Below are 16,348 nucleotides of genomic sequence, written 5' to 3' on the forward strand. Positions count from 1 at the left end.
GTTGCGTGCATATAGGTTCATAATAGATTGAATGCACAAGTCTGATAAAATGTTAATAAAATTTATTCCTATTAAAAAAATACATAACAGAATGTTAGAATTTTCCTCAGAGATATTCATACAAATGTTCAAAATATAGTAATAATCAGTAGTTATCCTTCAAACTACTAAAACGTTAAATAGAATACAATCCACAGCACAGAGAAAACAAATCCAGATATTTCAGTTCACATGGAACTAAACAAATCGCATTAACAGTAACTAAGCAACTGAGCTGAGATGTCTCTCTCCGGGTTTTTAAAGCTTTCAATCAGTCGTGAGAGAGTTCTAGTAATATCTTTCCTTTTCGAGATTTCTGGAAAGCAAAAGAGTAGAATAACGGTTACAGCTAACACAGTAGTCAATTGCATTTATTCAATTTAAATATAAATTACAAGACAGCTATTTATTAAATGTTAAATGCATGTGTTTCTGTATTTTTACTTTTCCGGCGTAGCTTTCTTGTAAAATATGTCTCGTGCTGCATTGCACGGGGAAATAAAACAATTTTAATCATAATTCTACTAACATTATCCAACTAAATACAAAATTCATAGAAAATTTATTTAATTAAAAAACAATGCTGAGCAGATTGAGTCTCAATATTATTCTAACACCACATGGAATGTTACACATAGAATAGAGCAAAAGTAAATTCTCAAACTGTAGCAATCTAGCCAAATTTAAGAAGTAACTAATTATTTGAATATAAATATCCTAATTTAAATAATTTTCTATTGTACATAACCAGAAGACTCTCTCTCTTTCTTTAAAGACCCATTGTTGCCTTGATATATTTTCTTAAAATTTTTGTCATGAAAATGCTTACCACTTTTATTTACTACAAAGCTGGTTGAGGTAAAAATCTATGCTGAAATTCAAAAGGTGAAGTTTTAAAGCACATACACTCTGTGGCTTTACATAACACTTGCCTAGGAAATTTTTATTAATGTTTTTGAACCACAACTAAGCAGTCCAACAAAAAAACAAAAAGAAAGTGCAAAAAAGCACTTTCTTTTTGTTTTTTTTTTTTTTTTTTGTTTACTAAACAAAGAGGTGTCAGTTCTTTCAGAATTTCGCAGGAATTACTGGTGAAACTTTGGTGGGATCTTTGCCAATCTTTAAGTCTCAAATAATCTAAATGAAAACAATTCAAACAACAACAAATAACAGCAATTTCTAGGTATTTGAAAATGTTATTAATGAACTCACCAAGCATAAGATCTTTGACAACATCAAAGCGTGCTATTCCAAAAGCAGGGTCAGCATTATTATCGTACTTCACAATAGTCACTTCCCAATAATGTATACCCCGAGAAAACCCAATACTTCCAAGAACAACCCTATGCTCATAGCTGTCACAAGTCACTGTTAAATTTTCATTACTTAACACTATTTCTGGATGAGCAGTAATAGGATCAAAAGTAAACCATGCCACTGAAATATAAAAATCAAATTAATGTAATAATTAATGAAAATAAATCTATTTTTCAACTTAATATTATATTGATATACTCCAAAACTTACCTTCTGCAGTCTGCATAGAAATTGGTTCACTATATGGACCTTCTCCTGTACTATTATATGCCTTAACACGAGCATTATAAAAACTGTTGAAATGTAAACCATCAACAGTACATATAGTCTCTTTTCCACAATATACTTCCTAAAATTACAATGCAAAATCAATTTAAATATGCAAAAATTAATATGGTAATTTCTACTTACAAAAAAAAAAAAAAAAAAAATCAAACTTTGATAAGACAAAATAATGGAGCAGTTAAAAAGGTCCAAGTCATTAAAAATTTGTTATATAAAGAAATATTATTAATTTAAAAACCTTAATTTATTGAACTTCTATGACATAAAAAGAGCAAAACTCCAGAATATATAACATGCTTAGACTAAAAAACACATACATAGTATTTATTTTAAAACAAACCAAAGAATGGTAAAACTCATAAAAGTATATGGAAGAAATATAATTTCAAAAATGCAAGCGCATACGCATATGTTTAACCCTTATACAGAAAGAAACACAAAGCTGTAAAAATCGCACGAGTAGTTTTTAAAAAATTAGCTCTCAAAATTTTAGACCCTCAATGTTAATTGAATTTGGTATATATTTATCAGTCTTTTTTTATTTAACTTATTTGATTCTTCTTTTCACATTTCGAAATTTAACCCCCCCCAAAAAAAAACACACACACAAAGAACTGCACAAATTCAGCACTGTGCACAGTTATGGTATTGTACACATTAGATATTATATTATTGTGGTTTTTCATTTTTTGAAATTTGCTATTGTTTTTTTCTAGCTTTTAAAAATGTCACCAAAGTTCTTGTGGTAGCCACTTTGTGGACATACGTATTAATATAATCCATTTCTTGTTTATCCATTATACATATATATATTAAAACAATCCATAATCAGTTGCTGAAAGCATCAATAAGTGATGGCAATAATGCAAATGCACTTGTGCTAAAAACATAAGTTACAAATATTAAAAGAAAAGGTACGAATTTAAAAGGGGAATTATAAAACACAATTTACATACGAGGTAGAGGTTACATTGCTGAATGCATATATGCAACCAAAATTAGCATTAAACACAGTCCCGCAATCCCACCACAACTCCTTAAAAAGGAGCATGCCAGATTTATGCAAACAATGATAATTCCATGCACAAACAACGATAATTCCATGTAATCCGAGATAACCAAAACAGAAAGCATGAAACGAAGACAACAACTGGATGATGAAATGTAACCTTAGTCAACAGCACTGACTAACGACTAGTCACCAGCACCACCTAGCAGATTAATGATGAAATTTGCTGTCATAACTTGCTATGCAATTTTCAAGCCTTGTAATGTATCCTAGCTCTCATAAAATTCTGTATCAATATTTAAGGGACATCCTGTATACTGCATAAATGAAATAATGTACATAATGCTGTTCATAAATGAAATACTTTATATAGATGATTTTGTTATCCAGGTCAAAAGCAATTTCTGAACATGCTCTAATGTCTCTGATGTTTGTTTGGTAGATCTCTCCCTTTTGCAATGTTAGCCGATTTAACAGCGTCTTTGTTTCCCACAATTGTAGAAACTTATTCTTGTCATATGATATTAACAGCCAAGTCTCGAGCCCGCATGCTTTTCATACTTCTTAAAAACCTCTTTTTTCACCTCCATAATGATCCCAACTACTATTTTCTTCATTTTTTGACTCTTCTCATTAATTTTTTTTAAACTTAACCATTAAGGCTGACATATAAAGTACATTATAAGTACAGTAATGTTATAAAAAATTACATGAAAAAACATGTAGTTTGTAACAAACATACACACAAAACAAACAAACAAAAAATAGAAAAGATACCAATGCTCACTGATACTTCTACTTTTTTACTGATGCCCACGAGTTGCAATTTTTTTTACTGAGCATACTGATGCTATTCAGTGAACTGACTAAACTACTATCTTTACGTAGCATTATCTTGATAGAAGTGATCACAGGCAGAGTGCAGTCGCAACTCCTCAAACTTTGTCATATTCCAAACAAATAGTATATATATATATAGACTAAACAAAAGAGCTTCCAAACAGGATGGATATCAAGTTGGACATGTTTCAAAGCAGAGGTATACCGAGATAACACTGTATTTCATTTCAGGTTTCAAGACCAATGTATTTTTAATTTGAGTTAAAGAATATAATAAATACAGATGTTCACTTAATTTGAGTTAAAGAATATTATAAATACAGATGTTCACATAATGAAATTTATCATATTAGAACAGTATGCAATGTTTACAAATACATAGAGAGGAAAAAAAACTAAGTATTTTTACTTTGAAAGCACCACTGTTTCCATCATCTAATTCTAATATATAACCTTCAACAAAACTTGAAGGATGTGGCTGCCAAGCTATTGTAATACTATTGTTTTCAGATGTACATTCCTCTGGGATTATTATAGGAGCACCGGGAGCTGGAAAGTAAAGTAATAAAGTTTTATGAAATATAAACACAATATACATACTAAAAGAAAATTTATTAATTCAAATAAAAATAAAAATGTGTGCTACTATTTCATTCACGCCCGAACACAAAAATAATGCAGGCACCAACATTTACACCTGAATATCAATACATAAATTGAATTATCAAGTTCAAAATGCATTTCACTTTCACATGTTGCATCTCATACTCACATATGCCTGTCCTGTTTGAGATTATGCTTACTACAGTAATACTAAATGCTTCCAAACTATTTAAAACATTACACACCATGAAACCAGCAACATTAAGTGATTTATTAGAATTAGTTCAATTCATGAGACATTAATAGCTAAATATACTTATACCTTTATAATAATATTTGATCAAAAATTCTTCAATAATTTTAAGTCAATAAAGTTACTGCCATTAGACTACAATTTCTATCATAATACCAATACAGAGAATTCAGGTGCTTTTTACACACACATTAATTAACATTTAATGACATTCTTTTTTAATTCTTTTAAACAATTATTTTATTACTCCATAACTACCCAACATTCTTTAAGTATCTCTTTTAATATTATACAAGACTGAAAAGTTCTACCTTCTTCCCCTATTCCTTCATCTACCACTGTCTTTTAACTACTAAAACTGCTTTTCTTTCCAATTCCCCGCCCCCATCATATGGCAGCAACTATTCCACCATTTGTCTTCCTCTGCCTAGCACTTTACGCAGTACTTACGTAGCAACAATAAAATTACTCCAAAAAACATTAAAATATTATGTCATTTAAAGCTTGAAATTCACCATATTTACCTTGCTTCACCTTTAAACAATGTTAGCAAATTTTCATTTATTTTGTTTTAGGTCGCACTACACGTAGGATCAGGTTATTCAAACTTGATGGTTTGAATTATGATCATTTACAAGAATAAATGTCAGAACAAATGTTTATGTATTATCACCAAAGGTAGTTAGGTGTCACATTAAAACCCATATCACACATATAAAACACAGTAAGAAGCATTTTCCCAGGAAGTATAAAGGAAAACCTCCTATACTATCAGGTCAGTCCATAAGTTCGTGCGCATTAAGAGTATGCGTGGAATTCACTATAACCACATTTACTAAAACAATACAATTTTGAACCTGTTGAAACTTGTCATCGTTTCACTAACATATTATTCAGTTCATCACCAACTTTCTTAAATATCGAACGCATTTTAGTACCCATAGAAGATGAATATAGATAGTGACTACAAAAGTGCTGTGCTACATTTTTTTATTTCTGTGTGGTGAATCTGCCAGGTTTGCAGCGATAAAAAATAATAGTGTACATGGTGAACACACTATTAGTGTAAGGGCTGCACAGAAATGGTTTTAAAAATTTTAAGTTGGAAAAAGCAGCATTGATGATGAACCCCGTTCAGGATGTTTTAAACTATTAGAACCAAATCAAACGGTTAATTCAGAAGTTTATACTGAAGAACTTTGCCGTCTAAGCTCAGAATTGATCAAAAAATGCCTTCGATTGGTGAATATCAAGAAAGTGTTGTTTCATCGTGATAATGCTAGACAACATATGGCTCGAATAATGCTGCAAAAAATTAGTGAATTTAATTGGGAGCTTTTGCCACATCCTGCTTACTCCCCAGATATTGCCCCAAGTGATTTTCACTTATTTCGTTCCTTACAAAATTTTTTACTGGGAAAAAAATTAAATTCTAAACAGGATGTACACAATGAACTTTCAAGTTTTTTTCCATCAAAACCAGAGTCTTTCTACAGCAGTGGCATAAAAAATCTGCCTGTAAGATGGCGAGACACTGTAGATAATAGAGGAAAATATATAATTGATTAAAATGTTAAATTGTGTTTTTTATATTATTTAAAAATTTACCAAAAAATGTGCATGAATTTATGGATTGACCCAATATATATGTTTGATTTGGTTTATTTGATTATTGCAAAACATTCAAGGGCTATCTGCCTAAGGGTAGGGATGCCTTCGTGGAGAACTTTTTAAGGGACTGGCTCACATACACATTACACATGGGGAAAATTAGGAACAGCTTCAGTGTAGCCCACCTTCAAAGTTTGGCTAATTTGTTTAGGCGCCAAAGCACATTTGTTTTGAAAAATGGTTGCCATACAGATTTTCGACAAAACTCTGTGTTCCAAAAAATGGTGGCCATCTTGATTTCCTCACAAATCGTGAATAAATAAATTTACGACTATTATACACGATTTTAAGAGAAAGAAATATTAAGAAATGATTAATAAAAATTATTAAGGTTAAAAGGGTGTAATTTTAAAAACAATATCGGAAACCTTTAGCTATTTCACCCTTAATAAATAATTTGGTAAAAGCGTAGAATAGGCTGCATCAACAAAGTTGAGAAGGCAGAGCTGTGTGACGTCCATAAACAGGCGGGAATAAGCTTATGACATAACAATGTATTCTCGCTTTTATGCTATGCGTAATTTCTATTTTCTCTTAAAAACAATAATGAATTATTTATTATTGTAAATTAACATCAAATTCTTTACTTTACATTTCTGACATTTAAGTTTAAGCGTAACTGAAAATAAGTATAATAAACTGTTTATATTTAAAATTACTATGAAATGTAACGTATTAAGCGAATTGTACCAATTATTAAAACAATAAAGAACGTTGCAGTCTCTCATACTTGTATTTCATACACCTTCAGTATTTTCAAAGATTATTAAGCTTCAGCATTTATACAAATAAAAAACGATTTTTTAAAATTTAAATTAATACTCTGGAACATATTAAATTTATCATATTTACAAATGTAGTGACATAATCCCTTACATACCAGTAACTAGACGATTTTCATTATTTTCTAAAAATTTTAAACTTGAAATGAAATGAAAGTGCTTAATGAAAGGCTTTAATGAAAGTACAAAGTAAATGAAAGTACACTTAACAAAGTAAATAAAATAAGTTATTATTTGGTGCTTTTTAAACATTAATGAAAAACAGGTTCTTAAATTCCTAAATCACATCATATTCTCTGCAGGCAGGCATCCTAGAATTCTAGAATTCTACACATTAATAAATAAAAAAAATCTAATTTCTCACAATGAAAGAAAATATTATAAGAAAATAAATACTACAAATTTGGAACACTAAACAATGCTTCACGTACAGACACATATACAGTCAAAAGTCGTTAATCCGGACTCACTGGGACTTCGGCGATTCCGGATTATCGATTTTTCCGGATTATAGATCATCAGTTTATATCGCGTAGGATGGCATGCAGAAATTCTAAAATTAAAAATATGAAACCGTAATTTATGAAATAAGGAACAATTATGATCTAAAGGGTATCAAAATTTACAAAAAAAAAGCTTAATATTTATTTGTTTACTTTATTAAACATTTCTTTCAATGTAAGTTGTTTCGTTTTATGTGATAATACTTTCTCTTTAATTCTATAAACAGACATAATTTTTTGTTCACTTACAAAGTTCCGCTGTTCAAGTCCCGTTAATTGCTGTGCCGAGAATACCGACTAACTTGTCAATCGAAATTTTTTCGTTTTCACTAACCTCTCTGTCACATTCTTCATGTCTTTATCCATTTTTTGCAGCAATTCCACTTTTTGTTTGATGGACATCGAAACATACTTTCGTTTTGTACGATCCTTTGGGAGCTCCAGAATCAAAAATTCTATTTGACATAATCGAAAGTTCAAGTTTACTTTAGTATTGCTCTTACAATCTGCAAAAAAATAATAAGCCGGATCCAATTCGAAAATTAAGGAACAACGCAATCATCAACATTAACTGAAATAGATAATTATATAATTTTAGCTTACACCGTCCGTTATACATAAAACGCGCACGTGAAAACGTATTCTGTGCTTGCGCACACGCAAATGCGTAGTCGTAAGAGGTCTTACGCGCACGCGTAAATGCCTATGCGCATGTGTCAACGCGGAGCATGCGCAGAAAGTTTTTAGCTTTGAGGTCCGGATTATAGATCATTCCGAATTATGGGTGTCCGAATTAACGACTTTTGACTGTATTATCAAAGAACTCATATTATCAAGTGCAATTACGATAGCAAACACTATCGTAATTGCACTTGATAATATGAAGAAAAATTGAGCTTACTACAGATGTATTATAATAATGAGGTAAAAGTTACTTATAGGGTCAAAGTTTACAGTTTTGCTACTGTTGAGTAGATCGTTGGGCTATTGATATATATCATAAGTCGGAAAGCGTTATAAACATATTAAAACCAAAAAATTAAAAATACAATTTAAATGAAAAATGATGTCTTAAATATAATTCACAATTAAAACAACAATACAAATTTTAAATACACAAACGATATGTTAAACATTACATATAAAATATGTTACATTACAGCTCGGAATCACACACTATCTCGTTTTCCCTTGTACACAACGATCGGTATTCGCTCGAAAAACATAAAAGAATTGCACAAACTTGGTGTCCATGTACACATCCATTTTCACCTTCAAAATATCAGAGAATTGCACAAACTTGTAACTGCGCATTACATTGGCTTTGCCCATGTACACATCGATCTATTTTCACTTATAAAACATCCGAGAATTGCACAAACTTGGCATCGTGCACTATATTTGCTCTGCCCATGTGCACATCGATCTATTTTGACTTAAAAAAACATTTTAGAATTGCACAAACTAGGCACCGCGCACCACCTCGGCATTGCGCACTACACTGGCTTTGCCCATGTACACATCGATCTATTTTCACTTAAAAAACATCAGAGAATTGCACAAACTCGGCACTGCGCACTACATTTGCTCTGCCCATGTACACATCGGTCTATTTTCACTTAAAAAAACATCCGAGAATTGCAAAAACTAGGCACTGCGCACAACCTCGGCATTTCGCACTACATTGGCTTTGCCTATGTACACATCTATCTATTTTCACTTAAAAACATGCGAGAATTGCACAAACTCGGCATTGCGCCCTACATTCGCTCTGCCCATGAACAAGCAAGAAATCGGAGAATTTCAGAAACTCTCGCATAACCAACTCCATTGATTCGCGTTATAAAAAAAATGTTTTCAGAAAAATTGAGCTTACTACAGGTGAACCAAGATCCTAGCCTGATTTCTCAGCTTTCACTTTTTGCATCTCCAAATACTACCATTCGATGACTTTTTTCTGACTAACTAACCAGCATGGTATCTCACAATTTTCACAACAAATGTTATCCTTCAATAATCTACAGTCCATCAAAAATCCTCTGAAAAGTTCATATTCTCTTGTTAATTCATGCATAAAATATCTGTTCTGAAACTTTTACGCTTGTTTGAAAACTCCCACCTTAAGTTTTCCTTTAAAATCTCCTGATACTCAAATACAACATCACTAACAGCAGTTTTAGAGCAAGCAATAACTAAATGCAAAAATATCACCTCCAAAGTAGCCAAAAAATATATACAAAATAGTATTCACAGTATCCGAGCATTAAAGAATCGACAATAACAGTGTTATGAATTATATTTAGATATTAATTTTAGTAGAATTCTAATTAAAAATGTTGTATTTCCCCCTACAACGCAGCATAAGACAAATTTTAAGAGAAAACTATACCGGAAAAGTAAGAATACAGGGCACATGCATTAAACTTTGAGTAAACAGATATCTCGGTAATTTGTATTGAAACTGAATAAATGTAACTGACTACTATATTAGCTGTAACCGTAATTCCATCCTCTTGTTTACATTGTGTTTGGAGAATAGTATGGGTTAACACATCATATCATTTATTGCCGATCTTGGCGATATTTTTTGTTTAAAATTCTGGGTGGGCTATAATGAAGCTGCGCCAAAAATTACATAAACACCCATGCAGCCAGCCCATTTGCTGGAATTTGAACTCCAGACCAAACTACCACCGATATTATATAGAAGGTTTCTCTGACAGGTTGATCTATATGAAACTGAGCTTCCCGCCCCCCTGAACAGAAAATATTGTAGGTATGTATGAGTAACAAGTCACTGAATGCGACATTCCCCCCTCCAAGTCAAAGGCATAAACCTGCCGTTCGAACTAGTTCTGGAAGAAATGTATTTCTTGGAAAAGATTCTTATCGTGATTCACATCCATAGATCCAATAAAGCCATAAACATGTAGCAGTTTTTGCATTTACTCAAAAAATAGATAGCATGCCTTCCAATTTCAATCATTGTTTCTTCTTTTACCCATCACTGAAAACTGTCAAGTTACATCACAGTAAAAACCTTACTTATGAGTGTGCAAAGTTTATCTGACAGTAAATTTATGAAAAAATAAAAGGTTCTTATCGGTCATAATGAAACTCCCACCTTAAATTTTCCTTTAAAAAGCAAGATTTCCTCAAAAAGTTTTATTCGATGAGGTGCTGCACGGTCACTGTGCAAGTTGTTTCGTGAACCAGGAATTTTTTATTCCTGTAAATCACAGGTAAGGATTTTACTCCTTTCAGAGCTCTGGTTTGATATTCTTACCCAATACCGCTGGTTTATATTGGTAAGTTCCAGCTGCAGTGCTGCATACCAAAACAGTAACTCTTCCTCTAACTTCTTTCACCCTGGACGATGCCCTTTCTTCACTTGTCACATATGTGGCACCTTTGGCAAACATCACCAAAAAGTCCAGTCTCGTCGATATTAAAAATGTGCTCTGGGCTAAGATTTTCTTCTGCCACCAACACAGAAAATTCACCAATAAATTCCTCTGCAGCATCTTTTATCTGCTGAAAGTTTTTCTCCATAGGCTTTCAGATAATGCATATTGTTCACCTAACTGCTGCTGAAATCGCACCTGTCCCCTACTTTCAAATTAGCATGAAACAGTTTTCACTTTTCTCACAGAAACGATCCTGAAATTGGCACCCCATTGCTCCATTGCAGTTGGAACCATTCCTACAAGACAGCATCAAGGTCTTGTGGAAAGACTTCCAGTTCTGGATTCTGATGTTAGATTCACTGTTGCTGTAAAATTTGAACAGCTTTTCTTCATTATTCCATATATTATATACTGTGTTGCAATTCCATATGATCTGCTACAAACCGAGGAGTAGCATCTTGTTGCATCGCTTGTGAAACTTCCACTTTTTGCATTACCATCAATGCAACATGTTTATATTTTTCAATGTTACAAGCAATAAAATTATGAATACGTATCTTGCCTGCCATTGTATTAAGAAGTGCTGAACTTTAAAATATTTTTAATTTTTATCTACCAAAAAAAAAAGTCTGGATAAAACAACATAGCAGCATTAAATAACAAAGCTCAGGAAATACAACCATGAGTCATGACCTAGAAGTAGAAAAGTTGAACTGAAGTCACCTGCTTCTTTACCTCAATACAGATTGTAGGGGGAAAACCTCTTCTACTATGATATCAATGACTTGGTACATATTTCTTTCTTTTTTTTTTTTTTTTTTTTTTTTTTTTTTTTGGTTATTTCATTCTCCATGTTGCTGTTTCCTGAACCTATACACTGAATGCTTATATTTTGAGAGGTTATGCAAATTTCAGGTCAGCAGATTTTCAGTATTTGACTGTAATACTGAAAATCTGGATTAAATCAAGCTTCATTATAATACTTACGTTTCATTTGGAGAAATGTCATGCTTTCAATTGAATTGATGACAGATTGATGGTCTAAAGTGAGATCGAAATCATCAGTCACCCATGGCGTACATGGCATTTCTTGACTCCAGGTTAAATCTAGGTTAGATACTCTGTGAATAAGAGATGAGCCAATCTGGAAAAGTATTAAAAAACAGTTATGTATTGATAACAGAAATAACAGAAGTAGTGTAGTTATATACACAGAGGGTGTTCACACATTTTTGTAATGATTTTGCAAAGATTTATATATAAACAAACGCTAGAATTTTATTTTCTGATATGTTCAATCTCATAGCCCTTTTGTTGAACTATCATATTACATTTTGATTTCCAAGATAAAATTCCTTTTCTTAAAACATCAAGGTTGATTTTACTCCACTTCTCCTTCACCATCTTCCACAGTCAATCCAATGTTCAGGGATGCCGCTTATAAAGAGCTTGTTTTAAAAGTCCATATGCACAGTAATCCATAGAAGACACATCAGGGGACTTGGGTGGGATGCATTTGAAGAGAATACCTTCAATGCCAGTCTCATTTCTCATTTTTTCAAAAAATATATTATTAGAGTAAATTTAGAAAATTAGAGACTTGGAGCCTTATCCTAGTGGAACTTAACACAGTGAAGATTGTTTGGATAAAGAGATGGAAGTTCTTCTTTAAAAATAGGTTTTAAAACATACTTCTGATAGTAACTGAATTAATTTTGACATTTTTTCCTACTATCCTTATTTTAAGTTTTCTGTTATAAGAGGAACCAGTAATAACAATAAAACCTTTAGAAAAACTTTCCTTGTTTTCTCTGAACCAACATAGTAATTCTTTTTCTCCTCTTTTACAGTGGTAAATCGATCTTTTTCTATTGCAATGAGATAAGTATATGCAAGCCTCATCATTTGTAACTATAAATTTCTATTTTTCACCTGCCAAATAATTTTCATACAGCAATCTACACATTACAGCTATCCCTCACTTTCTTAAAAATCACCTTCATTTTCAGGTTTTGAATGTAGTCTGAGTACCTTTTCTTCAAACTGACTGCTTACTTGAGTATCCATGTAATTTTTTTGTTGAAACATAAATATAAGGATATGTAAGTTATAGATTTTCTATGCATGGAATGTTAAAAATATTTTTTGTAATTTACCTTATGTATAAAACTCTTGAATGGTTTTGCAGTTCCACATCAGTCAGTTATCAGTCTTTCCTATATAGAGTTTTTCACTGTTTTGTTCAAATGTTGTATATTTATTTATTTATTAATGTTGCAGTGATGAATCAAAAGCAATAATCTTTTTGTTTTCAACTCATTTTACCAAAATGAATTCCCCCCCCACACACACACACAAGCTAAAATATAATAAGCAACCGTATTATCTGCTTACATGTAACAGTAATAGAGAATGTGTGGTAATACATCTACTAAACTGATTAAGAACCTTTTAAAGAAAAAGGCTAGAGATAAACATGTCTCTACAAGTGCCATATGAGACATTTCAACTGAAACCTGAAACATGTTTCTCAGTGTAAGACTACACAGTCTTACACTGAGAAACATGTTTCAGGGTTAGGCGATGAACATCATGTTTTTTTTTTTTTTTTTTTGATTAGCTTTAAATCAGATTTTATAATTTTGTTCCCCATTGCTACAGATATATTTTAAGATTTTGCGATAGCTCTCTTGGGGGAGGGGGGGGATTTTCCTTTAAAAAATGATTTGCGACATTAGATTTTATAAGAGTACTTTTATTGGGTATGCATTTTTTGCCTTTTTTTCCAGTCAAATGTAAACTTTGACATTTCTTTCCTTTCATATTAATTATGTCACTTATTTTATGTATAGAAATATCAAAACTATGCTTTTCACATCTTTTTTAATAACTGAATAAGAGTAATTCTCTTTGGACAGCACAAAAATATAGCCTTCAATCCACTGTTTATTTTTCAGCGACATTTTAAAGAAAAGAATATTTTTAATGCTGCAGATGATAATTTAACCTTATTTCAACTTGATACCAGTCACGTTTATATTTTAAAATTAATATTTTAATTAATGGAGAAAATCAAAGTCATTACAAAAATGTGTGAACACATTGTATTTATACAATAAGTGCAATACTAACCAATCTTAATTTAACCAGCTGTGAATTTAAGACCCGTTCAGCTGAAATGTCTCATATGGCACTTGTAGAGACATGTTTATCTCTAGCCTTTTTCTTTAAAAGGTTCTTAATCAGTTTAGTAGATGTATTACCACACATTCTCTATTACTGTTACATGTAAGCAGATAATACGGTTGCTTATTATATTTTAGCTTGTGTGTGGGGGGGGGAAATTCATTTTGGTAAAATGAGTTGAAAACAAAAAGATTATTGCTTTTGATTCATCACTGCAACATTAATAAATAAATAAATATACAACATTTGAACAAAACAGTGAAAAACTCTATATAGGAAAGACTGATAACTGACTGATGTGGAACTGCAAAACCATTCAAGAGTTTTATACATAAGGTAAATTACAAAAAATATTTTTAACATTCCATGCATAGAAAATCTATAACTTACATATCCTTATATTTATGTTTCAACAAAAAAATTACATGGATACTCAAGTAAGCAGTCAGTCTTGAAGAAAAGGTACTCAGACTACATTCAAAACCTGAAAATGAAGGTGATTTTTAAGAAAGTGAGGGATAGCTGTACCAATGGGAAAAGCACCATGGAATTTATTTTACAAGTACTTATTACAAAAAACTATTGACAGATTCAACAGCAGCAGAAATGTGCATGCACATATACACACACAAAGAAATCAAGAATACATTGAAGAAAAACATTTACACCTACAGCATTATTGTAATACTGACTAAACTGATATAAACCAGAAAAACTTTTCAGGGATACAACATTCATTTCTTTTACTGGGAAGTTAAAGAAACCATTTATGTTTAATAATAAGCACATATAATGTCATACAGTGGCACATAAATCAGTTTGACAATGATCTACTTGTTTGAAGAGTCATTTGGTGAAGAATTTACTCACTTTGCTTCACATAGAAAAAAAAAACACTTCATGTGCTCAAAAATGCTAACAGAAGTAGCAACCATAACACACCACCTCACGCATACAAACTAGAATGTGAATACGAATACATAAAATTTTATTCTTATACATAAAATTTTATTCTTTCTCCTAATCTTACAAGCCTGTTGCAATCTGTGAACCAGGGAGTAAACTTCAAGAGGTACTTGCTGCAAGCACAAATTTCTCTCAGAAATACTGTTACGAGATGTGCAGGGGCCGTAAGCTGGCTTCCCTGCAAAGCAGTTTTAGGGTTCCCATAAAAATGGCAAGGAAAGGCAGGGTTGTCACATTTGGCGAGAAATTGCCCATTTGGCAACAGAATTGGTGGTATACCGAGGACGGATGGAGAACCTTCTCGAACGAATTCTTACCGGTTTAGCCCAGAATGTTCTCGAACACAAGGCGAAAGCTATATAAACCCTGCTGGTCCACAGCCAGTTAGTGTGTGTGCTTCATCGAGAGGGCAAGTCAGAGTGCCTTGTCTGGAGTGCGAGAGAGTCAGTATCAAGTTGATCTATCGTCTAGCGAGTCAATCCCTGCGGAGTCGATCGAGATGACAGCCGGGCAACGAGTGCAGAGTGGGTCGTCGAGTTCACAGAAGGAGTCTCTTAGCATATCGCGGTTAGTACATCGTCGAGAGAGTGTGTTAAGCTCCGGGAACGACTGAATCGAAGAGTCGGGAGCTGAAATCTGTGTGTTGTCGAGTGCATCACGAGTTGTAGCGTGGAGAGTCTCAAGAGTATGTGGAGTTCCGATAACGACAGAGCAGAGTCGGGGGCTGTACTCTAGTGCTTTGCCGTGAAGCTGTCTCCACCGTGATAGCCTGATAACCTGGAGGCTGTGTCGCTGATCGTGTCAGCGTGTTTATAGTAGTTCATCGACGACTGTAAAAACGTGTTTTGGAGCTGTCCTGATTAATATTGGTAAATAAAGTGTGTTTCGATACTTCATCAAGTAGTATTGTCATTATTCACTCCAAATCCACACAAACTCCATACGAATGTGAAGGAAGAAGATAACGTAACAACTGGTGTCAGAAGAATAAAAAAACATAACAATACTTTGCAATCTGCAAGTTACAGACACAGAACTTATTGCTAAAGGTCATAAAACATCATGAATACAGAGTAGCTAAAACATACAGCTACAGATAATATAAATGGATAAAACCTATGAGAAACGGATAAAACCTATGAATATGATACGGATAAAACCTATGAAGAAATGATTCAATCTACGTTTGTCAAATCTTGGAAAAGCAAATGCAAAATAAGTAATTTTAAAAAGTACAGAAAATAATACCGCAGAACATAATTCTAGAGAAGTGCATCATGTTTACTGGTTTGTAAATAACTACTCATCTAATAGGCTGAAAATTTTTTTATCATCCATACCCTCACCAAAGCGTTGCAGTCTTATTGCCAACTTTATAAAGTATTCATGAACTTGTTGGCACCTAACTTTTCATCAAAATAATACATGAACAGCAACAGCCATTTTTAAAATGGCGATGCACTAAGAATTCCAAACAAGAGCAATCA

General features: G+C 32.5%; 1 protein-coding gene across 1 annotated transcript in view; it reads right to left on the reverse strand.

Moving 5' to 3' along the window:
* Trim9 (E3 ubiquitin-protein ligase Trim9) overlaps window positions 1–16,348 on the reverse strand; it is a 51,153-nt gene that overhangs the window by 11,372 nt on the left and 23,433 nt on the right. The window contains exons 4-7 of the mRNA XM_035363935.2: window positions 11,697–11,853; window positions 3,900–4,039; window positions 1,567–1,705; window positions 1,252–1,476 (exon numbers count right to left, since the gene is read on the reverse strand). Coding sequence (XP_035219826.2) covers window positions 1,252–1,476; window positions 1,567–1,705; window positions 3,900–4,039; window positions 11,697–11,853 — 661 coding nt within the window. The remainder of the gene's footprint in view (window positions 1–1,251; window positions 1,477–1,566; window positions 1,706–3,899; window positions 4,040–11,696; window positions 11,854–16,348) is intronic.

The sequence above is a fragment of the Stegodyphus dumicola genome, chromosome 10 (assembly GCF_044657685.1).
Source record: "Stegodyphus dumicola isolate Sdum_Otavi_A_Nest chromosome 10, ASM4465768v1".
NCBI classification, from domain to species: Eukaryota; Metazoa; Arthropoda; class Arachnida; order Araneae; family Eresidae; genus Stegodyphus; species Stegodyphus dumicola.